Raw genomic sequence first — 21,098 nt, forward strand, 5'->3', positions numbered from 1 at the left:
TCTTGATTGTAACAACATACATAGTGATTTTGCTAAGATAAAGGTGAGAAAAACTAATTTATGGAAAAATGACAAAAATCAATTTATGGATTGTTTGCCTCCCTAATATTACGCACACACACATCACCAGCCCATCATCAGAATTTAGTCAATAATGGCTAAATTCAGTTATCTTTGGCGTTTTACTGACATTCGGTCCTACGGAAACCACAGCTTTACACTTATTTTTCTCTTCCATTGGTAAGAAAGCATAATTGTCAGGGTGAGAGTAGAACGCACAAGAACAGCTTAATTTATAACTCCTAAATATTTAGGTATATGCCATCTGGGCCACCATTTGCCTTCTTGCCCCATCTCGCAAATGCTGGTGGCGGGCCGGAGAGGGTGGGTGCCACACACCCAGGACCTCGCCGCTCCAGTTCTTCAACGCTGGGCTCGGGGCAGCTGTCGGGCAGGTGCCCGGAGGCCCCGTCCCCGCCGCCCACCTCCTCGGGGATTGGCTGCCGCGGGCTAGTAGGCGGCCCAAGGGTGCGGATAAAGTTGCGGGTCTCGCGCGCGCTGCCTGCGTGGGGTTTCAGTCACTCGGGGCAAAACCGAGGCTCTCGCTGCGGCCCGGGCGGAGTTCCCTGTCCGCTCTCCGAAGCCGTCTGCCCTCTCCAGCTTCCCTGCGACTCCCGGGTCCGGCCCTTTTGGAGGAGGGGGTCAAGGGCCGGGCCCAGGGGCCTCGCTCGTGTCCGGGCAGGCTCGGCGCGCTGGCCCCGGGCTGCCGCGCGAGGGGCGCGGTGTGAGGGCCCGGGGCGGCGCGCGAGGGCTGCAGGAAGCGGGGGCGGCAGCGGCTCGGCCCCGGCTCCGGTGGGGTAGAGACACCCGGAAACGGATTCCGTTTTGGTGGCGGCGCGAGCCGCGCGCCTCGGAGGGGACGGGCGGGCGGCTGCTGAGTAATTCCCGCGGCGGCGGGAGGCGGCGGCTTGGGCGCCCACGTCCCCCGCCGCGCTGCAGCTGGACCCGGGCTCCTCCCTCCGCGCCCCGCCCGCCGCGCCCCTCCCCCGCGCCCGCTCCGGCGCGCTCCGGGCAGGTAGAGCCGGGCTCCGGGCGCGCGCGGGGGCCGCAGCAGCTGCTACCCCACCTCGCCTCGGCCCTGCGCAGACCCTCGCGCGCCCATGGCTGGCTCGGAGCAGCAGCGGCCGCGGCGGCGGGACGACGGAGACTCGGCAGCGGCGCCCCTGCAGGACGCGGAGCTGGCCCTCGCCGGCATCAACATGCTGCTCAACAACGGCTTTAGGGAGTCGGACCAGCTTTTCAAACAATACAGGTGACTGACGCGCTCCGCTCCCCCGCCCGGCACGCGCACCTCGGGGCCGGCTCGCGCGCTTCCCTTTGCGGCCCGTCCCAGAAGCCCCCTCCCCCTCCCGTCGGTCAGTGATCCTTGGCCTTGTCGCCTTTCCCCGTGTCTTGTCCCTCTGCCTGAGCTGCAGCCGGCGCCTCTGCCACATCTCCCCTTCCGCCTCCACCCCTGCTCCGTGGTCCTTTCTCTCCGCGGGACTCGCCGCGTGTCCTCCCGGCTCCTCTCTTCCCTCACTTTCTCCCGGCCTCGCCCTCCAAGAGGGGCGCCCGGTGTTTGTCCGATTCTCTCTCATGGGTCGCCTCCCCCGCCGCCGGGTCCGGAGCCCGTTGGCTTTGAGACCTGGGACCGGATGCGATTTGAGGCAGCCGCGAGCCCGGGACTTGCAGGGTTGTGACTCCGGCTAGCGTGCTGCCTTTGTGACACGGACCACACCAGCTGCATCGTGCCTGTTTCTTGTGCCTCGCGTTACTTTGCATCGTTGTGCATTGCAAACGCTTTCCTTGTTTGAAAACAGATATGCATAACTGCCTGGCCGTGCAGGAATTAAAAAAAAAAATCAGCCGAACTCTGCTTACTCATCTCTCTCTGCCTTTCTTCTAAAACTCAGTCCCCAAAATGAGTTGCTAATGCCTTTCAAGCGAGCGAATTTATGATGGATTTCTCTAACTTAAAGGTAGAAGAAAATGGAGGGATTCTAAATATACGGAAGAGTGGGAGGAAGCACACGTGTGTTCAGTTAATTTTTTATTCCTCTTTTTAAAAAATGAAGCAAAAGAACTGAAACCTGGTTGCTTTCTCGTGGGTGTGGGAGGAGCCTTCAATTTCTTTGGGGAGCAGAAGCATCCGCTTTCTGGTTTAGGAAGCAAGTTTGTGATTTGTCCTTCTAGTGTTGACAAGACTCAAGGATGTTGATTAGCAGCTTCCCTGTAAATGTTTAAGGGCCAATTGCTGCATTTCTTTAGAGCCGGTGGTCTGGTAGGAATTAGAGGACCAAACCAAATGTGCAGCTGTGATTGAGAGCCACGGTCTGTAAGCAAATGAGGGACGGTGGGATACAGACGCCTGAAGTTTTCAGACTTAAAAGAATGGTGGTTTCTTCCGGTGGGAGCTTCCACATGCTTAATGGCAAAGCAAGTTATCTCACAACTATAAACTTTTCACTGAGACATTTTACTTTTAAATCAGTTTTTAAAGAAAATCTGCAAATGGAAACTTCTTAGCTTTATTCAGAACATTTTATTTTTAAAGCATTCAGTCTGATTTCAAGCCAGAGTTTCATCAAGGATTTCCAGAGGATAGATTTAAGAGACTCGTCTCACAGTGTCTCCTGTAGCTTTTTTTAGCCATCTGAGAATGTATTTCATGAAAAAAAGTTTCATTTACTGTGCTTTGACTCTTTAAAGACATAGGAATTGATGTTGTATCAGAGAGGAGTGGAGAAAGTCTCAGAGTCAAGTTTATTTTCTTCAGTTGCTGATCAAGATACGGCGCTTGCATATTTCAACACTTCTTGCCTTGAAATGTTCTGTTACTTCTTTTAATGATCTTCTTTTCCCTCTAAAGTGCTTTAACGTACTTAAATTACTACCTCATGGTTCCCATATATTGAAAGCATGAACTAAGTCATTTTGCCTCATCTAGACACGTCTGTATGCACTGTTGCTAGAGGGCAAATTTTGAGCGATAGGAAAGCTCTTCTCACAGCAAGGGCGGGAAAGATACACCTTGAAAGGTGTTTCTCTGTGGGTGTTGGGGCCGAGGGGGAGGGGGAGGGGTCGGGGGGGTGCTTACGCTGGATAGCTAGGAGTTGTAGCTGTCTGCTTATATTTTGAAACGGGAACCGAGGATAAAAGAACAAGATACTGTAGTGTGTCTTCTCTGCTAAGCACAGTGCCAGGCGCATTCCCTTATATTCTCACTATTCCAGTGACAACAAAAGAGTGAGGTGTATTTTATGACAGTGTTGTAACGAGGCACTCAAGTCTCTGTTTAGCGTGGCCCAGGACACAAGCCCTGGTTCTAAATCCAGGGCTCTTTTCATTAAGCCATTCCTGCCTGTCCTGCCTAATTGATTATATTTTGTAATTTGTCCTGTGACCTTGTTTTCCAGCAACTTAAACTGTTTTTAGGAGTGGATAATGGTAGCATTAATCCTACCAGCTGTCCGGCAACCAGGGCTGCCATCCTAGTTGTCCACTTTTTGTAGCTGCTGACTTTGGTTTCTCAATTCGCTTACTTGCCTATAAAATGGGAATCGCGCACACCTGTAGGGTGGTGGTTAGTATTAAAAGAATTCACGGCAGCTGGCACCGCGTAAGCGCTCAATAAACACTAAGTAGCTTTTGTACCTGATGTCGTCCTCACTATTATTGTGCTTTCTTCTTGATGGCATAGTTTGAATAGAAGACAAAATGTCCTGAATGCAGGTAGCCTTTCTATTTAAAGTTAGCCTCACATAACGCATTTGAAAGACTTGGGTCCTATTATGCATTGGGACACTTCTCTTCCAGTTCCAGAGTTGAATGGCCAGCTGGAAAACCCAGCAGTGATTTCATAAGTGTTTGAGGAACACCTCTAGCTCAGTTTCTCTACAGAAGATAGAACAATTAGATTATCTCTTTTCTTAGGATTCTTTTGTCACCACCCTTCCCACTGTAGTAAAAATTCCAGAATCCTATCGTTAGTTTAACAGTAGAAACATTTTGTGCCTAGTGTAACAATAACACTTAAAGAAACTTAAAGCAAGAAGGTCACTTTCTCTTGCCACGTTACTAGGATGATAAAAGTTTCACCAACAGCTACCTAATGAGAAAATGGTTACTTGGCCATTCTGAATTAATGGAAAGCTGGGATTGTATAATTCAGATATTGTACATATAGGAGTTAAAAATATATGCACAGTAGAGGCTTTCTTTTGAGATATGAGACTCCGTAGTTGGGATTTCAAAATGTAGCTGCCACTTCTGTTGTAACTGTAGTAGTAGTGTAACAGGCTACCCTATTGTTGATGCTCAGCCCCCATCATGCACTTGGAGATGTGTTCCCAGAGGTTGGGGCACATTGGTGCTGCTTTAAGCCCAAGGATATACCTTTGTAAGTTTGTGATCCTGACCATCTGAAATCACATTGCTCGTGTTGGTCGGGGGGCTCAGTGCTCTCATTCAGCAGTGTTCACTCCATCTCCCACACACATACACACTCTCACTGTTAACGACGTTCATGTGTGTGACACACACTCAGACCTGTAGGTACTCAGGCTCGTGATAAAAGATAGGCTGTGGTTATGTGCACGAGACAGGCACTAGGTTTTCAGGTGTTGAGGTGCAGGTTAAGATTGGCTGGTGGGGAGGCTGGGAGACATAGCCTGTAGGACTGGAGAGAAGGAATGTGTAGCCCAGCTTGAAGGAAAATTTTCCAGAGGATCTGTTGCTGAGCGCCATGATGGGGTGAAAGTGAGTAAGTTGAAGGAGAAGGAGTTGAGGTGGGGGAGGGGAGGAGAGGAGAACGTGAGCGGAGGTGGGTGGAAATGGAACTCTGGGAGAGGAGATGTGAAATGGCTTCTGGAGAAGGAGGGTGAGAGCTGCCAGCTGATTAGTGTTATTTGATTGTCACTTTGGATGGTTTTTCTACACTTGATTTTTCTTAGATCCGCTGGTTGGTCCATGTTTGCTGGGAGTCAGCTCTGCCTTTCAGGGTTTTTAGTTAACTCATGCTCTCCGATGACTGTCATCCTTCACAGTGTGGCCGTCACATCTGTAATTAACACCTGGCTCCTTGGGCCTCAGGATCCTAATGTCACCATCTTTTTCTCTTTTTGGCTTGAGATACTACTTTTTTAATGGAAGGACTAGTAGAGGTGAAACACACTGAACTCTGAGGAGAACAGAAGACATTTGGAGCTCCTGGCCCAAAGAGCTTTGTGGTTCTTATTTCATAAGCGTGGCATTTCCTGTCTCTCCTCCCCTTCAGGTCACCATCTCCATCTGCTTTAACTGACCCTAAAACATCTGCATTGTTTACCCCTGCCAACATGACTACGACTTTCTGGCTGTAGATATTATTAAAAAGCCCTGTTTGGTCATTGTCAACTCAAACAAAAAGCATGTAATGGTTAAAGTGAATGATCACTGATGATAAATATGCATAAAGAAGGTCTTGATATAGAATTAGTGCATAGTCGGTATTACGAATTGTGATATTTTTCTTTTCCACTTTATTTTAAAATATGAAAATGGCGAAAATGTATTAAAAACAAAAAGCAAGAAAAATTCACGGTAACGTGTATGTTTAAAATGAATGTATGGATCCTAAATTGTTTAACACAGTTTATGGTACACATGACCAAGCAGTATGACACGTGGCCTTATTTGTGAGTGTGTTGATTATGGAACCAGTCTTACCATAGAGATGGCTCAGTATAATCCAGGGATTGCAGACTAGGCCCCGTGGGCCAAATCTGGCTGGCTGGTTTTGTAAATAAAGTTTTATTGGGACACAGCCAGACTCGCTTATTTATGTATCTTCTCTGTGAATAGCTATGCAGAGCCTACAGCCTGCAAAGCCTAAAATATTGACTCTCCAGCCCCTTACAGAAAGAGTTTGATGACCCCTGGTACAAACCATAGTTCTCCCTGGAAAAACTCAAAAGGCTTGTGTAACTGAGCCAGTAGGCGTCTGAGCCTCTTGTGTGCCCAGCACTGTGTCAGATGCTCTGGACGCCAGGGAGAGCTTGCCGGCTGCCCTTGTTTTCTGCATGATCTGGCTGCTCCCAGAGCCAGGGTGCCTGGGCCTCGCTGCCAGAGTCCCTGGAGAGTCCATAGGTGCAGAAATGCAGGAAGAGGAGAAGCGATGGAAAGCAGAAATGGTGTAGGGAACTGAAGGCAGGGAGGAAACTCAGCTGCTGCCTTTTTCCATCCTCCTCAGCTCAGCAGTGTGTTTGTAAAAAGGCTGATTTTTTTCCCCCCAACTATTGCACTGTCTGAAAAGATCCCAATTAAAGTTTCATTTGGCTTAATTGGAATTTTTTTTAAAAAAATGCAGCTGCCTGTAGGATAACGGGAGAGTTTATGTAGGAAATTGTCAGAAAAAAGTGACCACCTGTACCGCGGGGGTGGGGGGGCCTGAGGTGCTCTTTCCTCTCATTACATGGAACACCCTGTGGACCCCCAAACACACCATTGTGTTTCAGGGCTTAGACAGTTTGCACAGACTTTTTAGCTCCTAAAATCCCATTTTTCACACCCCAGTCTCCTCTGCCAGGGTCACCCTCCTACTTACCCAGCAACAGCAGGGGGGGAATTTGAAGAGACCCATGCTGAGAAGTCCAGGAGAGGAGAGAGGATAAGAGAAGCACAGAAAGTAGATGGCTGTTATTTCAAAACTTTGTTTAGCACCGCCTCTGCCCCGTGCAAGGGGCTGGGGTTACCCGGGGAGGAACTCATCTCCGTCTTAGACTTTTTCCTCCACTTACTCTGTCCCTTAAATTTGCAGTACGCTGTTCAGCTGGTAACAGGTCCGGCTTGGGATTGAATAGGTCTTTGTGGGCTAACCTGGGGATCCAGTCACCACTTTGAAGCCTTGTTATTCGGAGAAATGCATCCCAGTTTCTGAACAAGTGACTTTGCATGCATGTTTTTTGAGGTATAGTTGTCATGCAACACCCTAGTTTCAGGTGTGCAACATGATGATGTGATGTTTGTATATATTGTGCAGTGATCACCACAATAAGTCTAGTTAACACTTGTCACCATACATAGTTACAAACACATGTTCTAGAAAGCTGTTCGTAAATTTGCTGTCTAGATGTGTGTGAATGACTTCTGACGTCTGATTTGAAGATGGAGACTGGGTTCTTCTTTGTGTGTAAAGGTGGTTGCTGGTTGGCCGTCTCCGCCCTTTTCCTCCTAGCTAAGGTTGCTTTCTCCATCTCTTCCTTCTTGCTCAAGAATTTCAGAACACAAGAAATAGATATACAACAGGGAGTTACTCTTGTCTTACAGGAAAATGGTCCGTTATGATGGAGAAAGCCCTTAGAGAAGGTCCACCGTGTTCAGGACACAAAGGTGAGAAGTGTTTCCCTGCTTTGAGCAGGCATTGCTCACTTAATACCTTTAAATCTGCTGCAGAAAGAGTCACTTTAACACTCAGTCTTATCCAAGCTGTAATATCTGTGGAATCACTGGTTTAGGTAACTTATTTTTCCTAACGATGCATCAAAATAAACACGTAATGGTAAATACTAGGTGGCACTTTCTCTGTGCCAGGCCGCACGTCAGCACTCCCCATGTGTTAATCCTCACTTTATCCTCCCCACAGCTCTGTGAGGGGTGCTCTTGTCACCTCTTAACGGGGGGGGGCTGGGGGGAAGCACAGTGACATTGGATGACCTGCCCAAGGTTTCACAGTAAGTGGGAGAGCTGGCTTTGAACCCAGGGTGTCCGGCTGCAGAGCCTGAGTGTTTAACCCCAGCACTACACTATCTCGCTTCTGTAGCTCTTACACTATGAGGAGTTTACCTGTGTGCTGCTAATGTCATTTTGGGGTTAGTTTCCCCAGAAATCTGCAAACCACACTCTGATACCCACAGGCGATCTGATAAACCACCAGAGAGGTCTGTCCACAGGGAGTGTGTCACCCGAGCTTTAGATGCTCTGTGGCTCCCAGCTGGCCTCAGGATGAAGTCCGAGGTCTTGGCTTGGCATAGGATGTGCTCTGATCTGTCCTGTCTGCTTCCCTGCCTCCCTCCTGCCTCTTTCTAGGTCCCTTCCAAGTTAGTCGTGCTGGAGACTTTTGTGTTATCTAACTAGTTCTGACTGGTCATTCAAGACACAGCTCAGATTTCCATGAGAAGGCGGTGGCGCTCCTGCAGCATCCTTCCGCCTCTTTATCCAGCACTGTGATGTACGGGCATCGTTTACACGGCTGCCTGTCTGGGCCAGAGGGCCGAGATGGGTAGACTTCTCGTCGGGTGGTCCTGACCTTCCTGAGGTCGCTGTGGTAATGTGGGGTCCAAGAGGTTTTATAGGCATGTCAGCTCCCCTTTATTTGCACGTGCAGCCCAGGGGTAGTGCCCTTTAGGAGCCTTGATTCCTCAAACCCCTCCTGCATTCTGATGTGCAGTGGACATGTCTGGACCCAGTGGAGGGGCTCCGAGCACCCCCTGAACTGATGCTCAGCTTCTCAAAACGCAGGTAGCAGGACTCCTGTCTGGCTCTTCAGCCTCTTCCCTTTGGTGCATCCAGGCTGCCCAGTGCATAGTGTGGGGCGATGGGGAGCAGAGCTGCCGCCAAGCACATGCTAGTCTTGACAGGTGCCATCAAAGGGAAATTGGAGGCTCCGATGAGGTCTCCTGCTTCTGAAGTGGCCATGGGTCTCAGCTGCACCTGGCCTGGGCAGGTGTAACTCTGGACGTCGTAGCTCTTCGACTGAGCTGTCCTCCACCCCATGTTGTCTCTGGTCAGGCAGAGGCCTACCCTCACTGGCCAGCCCTTCCACTGCTCCCGTCAGCCTCCCCCGGCGCTCTGCGTTACCCCGGGTGGTGGCGGCATGACATGCTGGTGTTACTTGCCTCTCTCTGGCAGGAGTCTAGCTTCTCGACTCCACGATCCCTGTCCTGAATTTCAGGAAGAACTGGTCTCTGGAAGAACTTGGAGGTTGGGAGGGGAAGCTTTCCAGACGGATGGCTCTCGAGTCTCTCAAATCTAATGCCCTTTCTTTGTAACAGATATAATATTGTGTAATTCCCCTTCTGTGATCCTAAAATGAAATTGACAGATGAAATGACCTGTCCACACATACAATGTCTAAAAGTCAGTAGAATGCCCAAATAGTATCATAAAGGAGAAGTAAAAAGAAATTCATAACACAAAATTACACGTATTTCAAAATGTAAATGCTCAGCACACCTTCATCAGAAGACGAACTAGTTAGGTGCTTGCACCTGTGTACAGTGAATAAATTTGGATTTAAGAGATGGTCAGAAGCTATTCCATAGTAGAAAAATGAGAGAGTAGATACACTTGACATAAAAGAAGTAACAGATGACACTTTTCTGTGTCTGTTAAGAGAAAACGGGGAAACAGCCTTAAGTGAAGTAGCATAATATGCCAAGGCAAACCACAGACTGTTGACGTGGAGAAAATGAGGAAGCGTTTTTGCAGTGAACCAGGCTGCCCGTGTCAGGGTATTGTCAGCATAATTAATTCCCTGCGTTAGGACGTGGGATGTGTGCTGACAAAGCGTCTCAGAAAACAGATCTCCCATCTTTAAATCCCTCCCCAGACCCAGTACTTTGGAGACCAAAGCCCTTAATAGATTTCTAGGATTTGAGGATGAATTGGAAAAAGTTTATAGGGAAGTTGGGATGGGGGGTGGGGTGGGAGGTGTGTCACCCCAAGGACAGTATCAGAGTAAGGTAGAAAAATAAGAAACCCCAAATAAATTCTCTGTGCAGTTCTCCTGATATAAATTTCAGTGTGCTACAGATTCTTAATAGATGGCAAAAATGAAATTTATTAATGAAAATCCTTGGTATCCAGTATTTCATGGGTCTTTAATAACTTGGCTTTAAATATATGTAAAGGAGTTTTCAACATCCCTTTGAAATTCTGGCATGTGATAGCTGCAGACGCGGGCTAGTGTAGCTGTGGTGTGTTGGCAGCTCAGATACCGCAAGCAGTGTGGCTGTTACTGACATAGTTTTCTACAGTTGTGAGATCTTGAGAAAGGGTATATTTAAACAGGACCGAATGATTTTGTGCTTGTAAGTCAGTGGCAGTGGATTTTAGAACTAAATAATGGAAAACAGTTTCATACACGTGGATTTCCAGACCTTCAGAGGTTGTGTGGGATATGGGGTGATACTTGGGACTCTCAAGCACATTGAGGATGTCTGGGGTCCTTGGCCCATTCTGCTGCCGTCATCGTGTCACCCCAAAACGGCCCCCACAGATTTCCAGAACACCTCCATTGAGAGGTACTGGGCTTGGGGTGTAGGGCTCAAGATCAGGTTCGGTCTCTGCAGCTGAAATCCTGGGGCGCTCGGAGCAGCAGCAAGGGGAGGTAAGTCCCGGCTGGCAGGGCTGCTGCAGAGGGTACGTGCTGGAGGAGGCAGTGCCCCCAGTGTGTCTGTGATCTTGAGTGTGAGGGCAGAGTGCACGGCGGGGTTCCTCCAGTGTTGGCCTCACCGGTTGCTGTCTCTAAACGCCAGCGTTTCCAGGTCACACACGGCTGCTTCTAGGGCTCTTAGAGCTCCGGGAAGGGATGTCAGCGCAGGTTCTTCTGTCCCTCCAGGGGGATGGAGAACCACTGGGGCCCCTTCCCTTCTTTATTCTCATTGCGGAGCCAGCATGCAGGACCTGTGTCTTTCCAGCCTCAACCCCGCCGTCAACTGCATCCCGTAGTACATGTTAGCTCAACCTGTTTTTTAGATGCTTGATTGTACCATTGTATTCCTTCTGGGTGGAGCTTTTCTAGGACGTGAATCTGAGCATGATGCGTCTCTTTCTGGCTTCCCATGGTTAATAAGCATTATTTGCTGTTCTTCCCACTTTGGCCTCCTTATCTAGATAGACGCCTTTTGCTTCGGAATTCACTTCCTTGCCTCATGGCTACAGCAGCCCTCCTTCAGGTTTTACTTCCATGATGTAAGTCATTCACCAGATAAACAGATTTTTAAATGTTTGTATCACTTCATCTCTATCAAGTAAAATTTTTGGTACTATTCTAACTGGACAGAAAATGAGGGAAAATGACATTTTGTATTCAAATCCAAGTTGAATTTACTAAATGACAGAAATTTGGGTTTTGAGAGGCAATTGGATTAAATGGAAATCCATGCTGCATGGCCGCTGTGGGACTGCTTCCAGGATAATGAGTCACTGTCAAGGCTTCAAGTGTTTTTACCCCCTTCATTTTGAATAGTGAATTGCAAAATCTCTAGTTATGTATTACTGTCAGCTCATCTCTGGAGCAAAAAGGAACTTGATATCTTTGTGTCTTGTTAATCATGCTCACCCTCAAATTTATTGGGGTCTAAAATAAAGAAGCACGTTGAATCCATCAGTTGCATACTTGTCTGATGTTGTGACTCTTGAACTACCCAAGGCGAAATGGGGCTGGCTTTTGTAGAACTGCAGTTGTTGGAGAAATTGGCTGTCTCCTGGACAATAGCAAGGTTTGCAACAACTTAATTGCTCAGAAAAGAACAAGAGTTTATATTTGGAATGCCATTTGCTTCAGCTCTCAACCACGGGCATCCACAAGTTTTTTGGTCTTTCTGTATTGATGATTGATGAGACACTCATTACCTTGAATTACTAAAATTACAAATTGAGCTGGAAATTACTCCTCTTGAAATATCACAGGGAAAAAATGAGGGAAGGGCCACGGGAGAGTGGAAACAGCTGTCTGAAGTAGTTTAGCCAAGTGTCAGGACCTGCTGTGGTGAAATTCCAATGGATTCTTGTTCTGGAGCAATTACCAATGTAAAAATAGCAACAAATGACAGAATGGTTTGAGTGGTTTTTGTATCCCTTGTGTGGCATCTTGGATCAGAGCTGGGCATATGAGAGAGGGTAGTTGAGGCTAACTTGAAACTGTGAGCTCTTCTTTTGATAGAAGAATGTTGTTTTATCTCAAAGTAAAACAAAACCTCATCAAGGAGCTATTCAGTTCAAGTCTAAGTTTATAGTTAAGGAAGCTTATGAATAATGAACTAAACCCAAATGAAATTTTCCTGCCCTATGCTCCGCTGAAAACTAAAGGAAAAAGTAGGTGCTTTGGTGAGAGACACTTTCTTATGAAGTTCAGAGTTGTTTACTGAGCACTAGTTTACTAAAATTTTATTATGAAGAGTAAGTCTCTAGTTTCACTTTGAAATGCCTTTTTAACTGAAAAATAGAGAAATCTCCTAAAATTTCCAAGTGATTATCTAAGATAACTTAGTGTTTGAATTGCTTGTCTAAACAGCTGAGTGTGTTTAATCCTCAAAAGTGTTCATGCAGTTTGTGGATTCTTGCCACACATAATAAAAGGACCCTGTGATAATTTAAAGACGAGAAAATTAATGAAAATACAATCAATTTTGTTACTTAAAAAAATAAGCCTTTTTGAACAGGTGATTGGAAAGGCTTTTTAGCTAGCTGATAATATTTGGTTTGGATGATCTCTTTTTAAGTTGCTTATCAGTGCTGGTTCCATCTGCTCTTAATGTAGAAGAGAGATGATTGAGTTGATTATCTATTTGTATGATTTAAGATAGAGAAGGAACTAAATACTGATGAGTTGGGAAGATATTTGATACATGTTAATGACACAATTAGAAAAACTGTAGGGAAAAATTGACTTTATTTAGCCTGATGAGTTATTTTCAGAATACATCAGTAACTCTCAATGAGCCTCAGGCTTTAGCAATAAACGAATACGAATTAGCAAAGCTAGAGAGGAATCAGAATAAAGAAGTGTTACAGTCATACAATCACACAGCAGACTTGGTCTTTGCTTGCATTACTGATCAGGCAGAGAACGGCAGCGAATGGTAATCAAGTGGGTGATCAGTGCTTACCGTTAACACACGCTGTGATTCGTGAATTTTACCCTTAATCCCAGTTCTCGCAGCAGCCCTGAGGATAAGTATTACCACTGTCACTTCGCTTGGGACAAAATGAAGTCTTACCGAACCCAAGTTAAGAAGATTTTGAGTGGGAGATCTGGCCCCAACCCCAGAGCGTATGCTGTTTCCCCTGCTTCCTCTGAAAAGAACCCTATTGTTGTGCTGCTTGGCATCGCCCAGCGGTCTTGCAGGTCACTTGTTTAGCCTCATGGTCTCCTGCACATCTGCTCTTCTGATGTTCCCAAGCTCAGTGGGTGGCACCACTTGCAGCAAGGTTATAGACTCCAGAAGTCTTGAAGGTCTTCTAGGCACCTCTCTTCCTCACCTTCTGTGTCTGCCAGTTTTCCTTCCTGAGTATCTCTTGAGTCCGTTCACTTCTCTTCACCACCACCTCGTCCAAGTCACCGCTCCTTGGACAATTGCAGAGCCCAGCCGGCTTCCTCTTTTCCTCTCTGTCCCTCCTCCACCCCCACCAGAGGGATCTTTTTGTGTCTAATTATATTGCCTCTGCTAAGAACCCCTTCATGGCCTCAGTGGTAGGCTGAAAAATGGTCCTCCAAAAGATATCCATATCTTAATCCCTGGAACCCACTGAGTGTTAACTTAGATGGCCACAAAAAGGGTCTTTGCAGGCGTGATTAAGTGAAAGATTTTGAGATGGGAAGATTATCCTGGATTATCTGGGTGGATAGCCAATCCTCCTGGATTGGATAGATGCAATCACACATATCTTTGTAAGAGGGAGGCAGAGGGAGATTTTATACGCATAGAGAAGACTGCTCTGAAAACACGAAAACAGAGCAGAGAGAAGAAATTTGAAGACATTAGCCTTGAAGATTGGAGTGATGGCAGCCACAAGCCCAGGAATGCAGGCAGTCCCCGGAAGCTGGAGTAGTCAAGGCATGGATTCTCCCTAAAGCCTCGAGAGAGAGCCCAGCCCTGCCCACACCTTGATTTCAGCCCAGGGAAACTGTTTTCAGACTTCTGGCCTCCAGAACTGGGAGAGGAAAAATTTCTATTGTTTTAAGCCACCAAGTTTGTGACAATTTATTACAGCAGTCCCAGGAAATTAAAATAACCTCCTCCTGCTTTCAGGATCAGGACCAGAATCTCTGACAGCATCTCTGTGGTATGGCTTGGCCCTGCTTGGTTTGGCCCTTGACCATTTACTGCTTAATCCTTTTTTTCTTATATTTTAAAATAATTTCACTGTGTTGCTTCTAGGCTCGGGCTGTACAAAGCCAAAGAAGCTCATGCTACAAAATAAGCTTATAACTCCTCTTTTCATATGGTGGTTTATGTAAAAATGGAAAAGTAAAATAGCTTTAAATTGACAATGATTTTCGTTTTAACAAGCTTTAGAATCGATATTAACCTTCATTTAAAATATCAACACTTTGGTCAGTCATGTCACTCTGTAGCCTTATGTTGCATGGCTGTGCCCTTCCCTTACTCTGACTTCTAGTCACTCTGACTTCTTTCAGATTCTTGAAGATTCTCTAAGAATCACGTTCCTTTCCTCTGGGCTTCTTACCTCAGTTTGTAATTATACACGTACAGCACTCGCTTTGCTTGGTTCTAATATGCATGGATTTCAGTTACCAGAGGTTAGTTAAATAACCAGTACCCCCCAAAACACGGTTCACATTTCAGTTTCACCTGTGTGTGTACTGTGAGTAACTATACACAAGCTGCTAGCTCTTCAGCCCACAAATCACCACGGATGTAACAGATGCACATCATGCTCAGTGGCCAGTCACATCACTTGTTTCAGAGTCTGCCTGTCATTGAGCGCTGCACATCCCTTATTCTGTTCCCACACAGACAGCAGAGTATATTGTTGTTGCCTCTTTGTCTCATAGTGATAAACCCACATGACATTTTACAAAAACGGCTGTTTGAAAGAGGGATTTCACCAACGAAGATGAAAGTGCAGCAGAGAAAAAGGTGATCATGCTGGAAATGAAGTTTGAATCAAATATGAATGGAGTTATAGAAGGAATCGCTAACCTGGGATTGTTGTCTCTGCCATTGAGACTCCCACGGGTGCCCAGTGGAGGCGAGCTTATCAACACAAAGGAGGAGCGTGGTCATAAGGGAAAAGATGAGGATGTCCCAGAGGAGGTGATGAATGTAAAACTTCACATTAAAGGAATCTCAGAAATACTTCACAATGTTGAAGGCACAAAGGCCACAATGTTGGAAGCTGATCCAGACTTGGTAAGAAGGACGACAATTCACCAAGGCATAGTAGCAAAAATACTCCCTCTGCATCATGAGTTATATGACAGAAAAAAAGCAAGTACTGTTCAAACACTCTTGATACATATTTTACAGAGAAGTAAAACACTTTAATGCTCAGTGTTTCTGAGCATTAAATGTTTTCAATTACAGGCTACTAAGTAAATGTAAATTTTACTATTTTTAATTTTCCTATACATTTAAAACTGATAGTAAGTTTTTAAGGTTTAAAAAATTTTAAATTGTGAAATATACATAAGATAAAATTACCATTTTAACCATTTTTAAGAGTATAGTTCAGTGGCATTAAGTAAAATTACATTGTTGTGCAGCTGTCCCCATCATCCATCTCCAGAACTTTATCTTTCCAACCTGAAATTTGTACCCATTAAACTCTTCATTTCCTCCTCTCCTCAGTCCCTGGCAATCACCCTTCAATTTTATTTCCCTGGATTTGATGATCCTAGGAACCTCATATACGTGGAATCATAAGTATTTGTCCTTTCGTGGCTGGCGTGTTCACTTAGCATGTCTTTAAAGTTCCATCCATGATATAAAATGTGTTAGAATTTCCTTCCTTTTAAGGCAGAATAGTGTGTGTGTGTGTGTGTGTATGTATCACATTTTGTTTATCCATTCATCCATCGTCAAAGGACATTCGGGTTGCTTCCATGTTTTAGCTATTGTGAATAATGCTACTATGAACATGGGTATACATGTCTCTTTGAGACCTTGTGTTCAACTTTGGGAGGTATATGCCCAGAGTGGAATTGCTGGATCGTAGGATAATTCTATTTTTAATTTTTTGAGGAACTACCATACTGTTTTCCATAGTGGTGGCACCATTTTGCATTCTCATCAACAGTGCACAAGGGTTCCAGTTTCTCCACATCCTTGCCAACACTTACTATTTTTTTCTAACTTTTTTTTTTTCATTAGCCATCCTAATGGGTGTGAAGTGATATCTCATTGTGGTTTTGATTTTTATTTCCCTAATGATTAGCGACGTTGAGCATCTTTTCATGTGATTATTGGCCATTTGTATATCTTCTTTGGGGCAGTCTCTAGTCATGTCTTCTGCCATTTAAAAAAAAATCTTTAAAATTTTTATTTTATATTGGAGCATAGTTGATTAACAATGTTGTGTTAGTTTCAGGTGTACAGCAAAGTGATTCAGTTATACATATACATGTACCTATTCTTTTTCAAATTGTTTTCCCATTTAGGTTATTACGGAATATTGAGCAGAGTTCCCTGTGCTATACAGTAGGTGCTTGTTGGTTATTTTTTTTAAATACAGTAGTGTGTACATGTCAATCCCAAACTCCCAGTCTATCCCTCTCGCCACTCATCCCCCCAGTAACCATAAGTTTGTTCTCTAAGTCTGTGAGTCTGTTTTGTAAATAAGTTCATTTGTATAATTTTTTTTTAGATTCCACATATAAGTGATACCATATGATATTCGTCTTCCTCTGTCTGACTTCACTTAGTATGATAATCCCCAGGTCCATCTGTGTTGCTGCAAATAGCATTATTTCATTCTTTTTTATGGCTGATTAATATTCCATTGTTTATATGTACCACATCTTCTTTATCCATTCTTCTGTTGATGGGTATTTAGGTTGCTTCCATGTATTGGCTATTGTAAACAGTGCTTCAATGAACATTGGAGTGCATGTATCCTTTTGAACCATGTTTTTCTCTGGCTGTATGCCCAGGAGTGAGATTACTTGATCATATGGTAGCTCTGTTTTTATTAAGGAACCTCCATACTGTTCTCCATATGGCTGTTACCAGTTTACATTCCCACAACAGTCTAGGAGGGTTCCCTTTTCTCCACACCCTCTCCAGCATTTATTGTTTGTAGACTTTTTGATGATGGCCCTTCTGACTGGTGTGAGATGATATCTCATTGTAGTTTTGACTTGCATTTCTCTAATAATTAGCGATGTTGAGCATCTTTTCATCTGCCTCTTGGCCATCTGTATGTCTTCTTTGGAGAAAGGTCTATTTAGATCTTCCCCCCATTTTTTGATTGGGTTTTTTTTTTTTCGGTACTGAGCTGCATATGCTGTTTGTAAATTTTGGAGACTAATCTCAGTCTCATCATTTGCAAATATTTTCTCCCATTCTGTGGGTTGTCTTTTTGTTTGGTTTCCTTTGTTGTGCAAAAGCTTTTGAGTTTAATTAGGTCCCATTTGTTTACTTTTGTTTTTATTTCCATTACTCTAGGAGACAGCTTGAAAAAGATATTACTGTGATATCTTTTATGTCATAGAGTGTTCTGCCTATGTTTTCCTCTAAGAGTTTTATATTATCTGTTCTTACATTTAGGCCTTTAATCCATTTTGAGTTTATTTTTGTGTATGGTGTTAGGGAGTGTTCTAATTTCATGTTTTTTACATGTGGCTGTCCAGTTTCCTCAGCACCATTTATTGAAGAGACTGTCTTTCCTCCATTGTATAGTCTTGGCCTCCTTTGTCGGAGACTAATTGATCATAGGTGCATGGGTTTATTTCTGGGCTTTCTAACCTGTTCCATTGATTTATATTTCTGTTTTTGTGCCAGGACCATACTGTCTTGATTACTGTAGCTTTGTAGTATAGTCTGAAGTCAGGGAGCCTGATTCCTCCAGCTCCGTTTTTCTTTCTCAAGATTGCTTTGGCTATTCGGAGTCTTTTGTGTCTCCATACAAATTTTAAGAGTTTTTGTTCTAGTTCTGTGAAAAATGCCATTGGTAATTTGATAGGGATTGCATTGAATCTGTAGATTGCCTTGGGTAGTATAGTCATTTTGACAATATTGATTCTTCCAATCCAAGAACATGGTATATCTTTTCATCTGTTTCTGCCATCTGTGATTTCTTTCGTCAGTGTCTTATAATAAATTTTTTGAGCACAGGTCTTTTGTTCCTTCCGTAGGTTTATTCCTAGGTATTTTATGCTTTTTGATGTGATGGTAAATGGGATTGTTTCTTTAATTTCTCTTTCTGATCTTTCGTTGTTAGTGTATAGAAGTGAAACAGATTCTGTGTATTAATTATGTATCTTGCAACTTTACCAAATTCATTGATGAGCTCTAGTAGTTTTCTGTTAGCATCTTTAGGATTTTCTGTGTATAGTATCATGTCATCGGCAAATAGTGGCAGTTTTACTTCTTCTTTTCCTATTTGGATTCCTTTTGTTTCTTTTTCTTCTCTGATTGCCATGGCTAGGACTTCCAAAACTATGTTGAATAAAAGTGGTAAGAGTGGACATCCTTGTCCTGTTCCTGATCTTAGAGGAAGTGCTTTCAGCTTTTCACTATTGTTTGTTCTTTCTCTGGTTGATGTTAGCTGTAGGCTTGTCATGTATGGTCTTTATTATGTTGAAGCATGTTCCCTCTATGCCCATTTTCTGGTGAGTTTTTATCATAAATGGGTGTTGAGTTTTGTCAAAAGCTTTTTCTGCATCTATTGAGATGATCATATGGTTTTTTTTTTTTAACATCTTTATTGGAGTATAATTGCTTTACAGTGGTGTGTTAGTTTCTGCTTTATAACAAAGTGAATCAGTTATACATATACATATGTTCCCATATCTCTTCCCTTTTGCGTCTCCCTCCCTCCACCCTCCCTATCCCACCCCTCTAGGTGGTCACAGAGCACCGAGCTGATCTCCCTGTGCTATGTGACTGCTTCCCACTAGCTATCTATTTTACATTTGATAGTGTATATATGTCCATGCCACTCTCTCACCCTGTCACATCTTACCCCTCCCCCTCCCCATATCCTCAAGTCCATTCTCTAGTAGGTCTGTGTCTTTATTCCCGTCTTGCCACTAGGTTCTTCATGACCTTTTTTTTTTTTTTCCTTAGATTCCATATATATGTGTTAGCATACTGTATTTGTTTTTCTCTTTCTGACTTACTTCACTCTGTATGACAGACTGTAACTCCATCCACCTCACCACAAATACCTCCATTTCGTTTCTTTTTATGGCTGCGTAATATTCCATTGTATATATGTGCCACATCTTCTTTCTCCATTCATCTGATGATGGACACTTAGGTTGCTTCCATGTCGATCATACGGTTTTTATTCAGTTTGTTGATGTGGTGTATCACTCTGATTGATTTGTGGATATTGAAAAATCCTAGCATCCCTGGGATAAATACCACTTGATCATGGTGTATGATCCTTTTAATGTGTTGTTGGATTCAGATTGCTAGTATTTTGTTGAGGATTTTTGCATCTGTGTTGATCAGTGATACTGGTCTGTAATTTTCTTTTTTTGTGGTATCTTTGTCTGGTTTTGGTATCAGGGTGATGGTGGCCTCATAGAATGAGTTTGGGAGTATTCCTTCCCCTGCAGTTTTTTGCAGTAATTTCAGAAGGATAGGTGTTAACTCTTCTCTAAATGTTTGATAGAATTTGCCTGTGAAGCCATCTTGTCCTGGACTTTTGTTTGTTGGAAGTTTGTAATCACAGTTTCAATTTCAGTACTTGTGATTGGTCTGTTCATATTTTCTGTTTCTTCCTGGTTCATTCTTGGGAAATTGTACCTTTCTAAGAATTCGTCCATTTCTTCCAGGTTATCCATTTTATTGGCATAGAGTTGCTTGTAGTAGTCTCTTATGATCCTTTGTATTTCTGCAGTGTCTGTTGAAACTTCTCCTTTTTCATTTCTAGTTTTATTGATTTGAGCCCTCTCCCTTTTTTTCTTGATGAGTCTGGCTAACGGTTTATCAATTTTGTTTATCTTTTCAAAGAAACACCTTTTAGTTTCATTGGTCTTTTCTATTGTTTTCTTCGTTTCTATTTCATGTATTTCTGCTCTGATCTTTAATGATTTGTTTCCTTCTACTAACTTTGGGTTTTGTTTGTTCTTTCTCTGGTTGCTTTAGATGTAAGGTTAGGTTGCTTATTTGAGATTTTTGTTTCCTGAGGTAAGATTGTATTGCTATATACTTCCCTCTTAGAACTGCTTTTGCCGCATCCCATAAGTTTTGGTTAGTCATGCTTTTGTTTTCATTTGTTTCTATGTATTTTTTGATTTCCTCTTTGATTTCTTCAGTGATCCGTTGGTTGGTTAGTAGCATATTGTTTAGCCTCCACGTGTTTGTGTTTTTTACAGTTTTTTTTTTTCCTTGTAGTTGATTTCTGGTCTCATAGTATTGCAGTTGGAAAAGATGACTGAAAGGATTTCAGTTTTCTTAAATTTACCAGGGTTCACTTTGTGGCCCAGCATGTGTTCAATCCTGGAGAATGTTCCACGTGCACCTGAGAAGAATGTTTTCTGCTGCTTTGGGATGGAATGCTGTATAAATATCAGTTAAGTCCATCTGGTCTAGTGTGTCATTTAAGGCCTGTGTTTCCTTATTGATCTTCTGTTTGGATGATCTGTCCATTGGTGAAAGTGGGGTGTTAAAGTCCCCCACTATTATTGTGTTACTGTCAGTTTCTCTTTTTATGGTTGTTAGTATTTGCTTTATATATTGGGGTGCTCCTATGTTGGGTGCATGTATATTTACAATTGTTACTATCTTCTTCTTGGATTGATCCCTTGATCATCATGTAGTGTCCTTCTTTGTCTCTTGTAATAGTCTATTTTAAAGTCTATTTTATCTGATATGAGTATTGCTACTCCAGCTTTCTTTTGATTTCTATTTGCATGGAATACCTTTTTCCATCCCCTCACTTTCAGTCTGTATGTGTCCTTAGATCTGAAGTGGGTCTCTTCTAGACAGCAAGTGGGTCTCTTGTTTTTGTATCCATTCATCCAGTCTGTGTCTTCTGGTTGGAGGTTTTTTTTTTTTTTAATTTATTTATTTTATTTATTTATTTTTGGCTACGTTGGGTCTTCGTTGCTGCGCTTGGGCTTTCTCTAGTTGCGGCGAGCAGGGGCTACTCTTCATGGTGGT

The 21,098-nt window shown here is 43.8% G+C and overlaps 1 protein-coding gene across 1 annotated transcript in view; it reads left to right on the forward strand.

Annotated features, from left to right (window-relative positions):
• The first annotated feature begins 1,010 nt into the window (after positions 1-1,010).
• The window catches only part of TTC39C (tetratricopeptide repeat domain 39C), a 104,589-nt gene continuing 84,501 nt past the window's right edge, over positions 1,011-21,098 (forward strand). The window contains exon 1 of the mRNA XM_059893995.1: positions 1,011-1,312. Within this exon, the coding sequence (XP_059749978.1) occupies positions 1,161-1,312 (152 nt within the window). The 5' untranslated portion in view covers positions 1,011-1,160. The remainder of the gene's footprint in view (positions 1,313-21,098) is intronic.

This window comes from Balaenoptera ricei, chromosome 14 (assembly GCF_028023285.1).
Source record: "Balaenoptera ricei isolate mBalRic1 chromosome 14, mBalRic1.hap2, whole genome shotgun sequence".
NCBI classification, from domain to species: domain Eukaryota; kingdom Metazoa; phylum Chordata; class Mammalia; order Artiodactyla; family Balaenopteridae; genus Balaenoptera; species Balaenoptera ricei.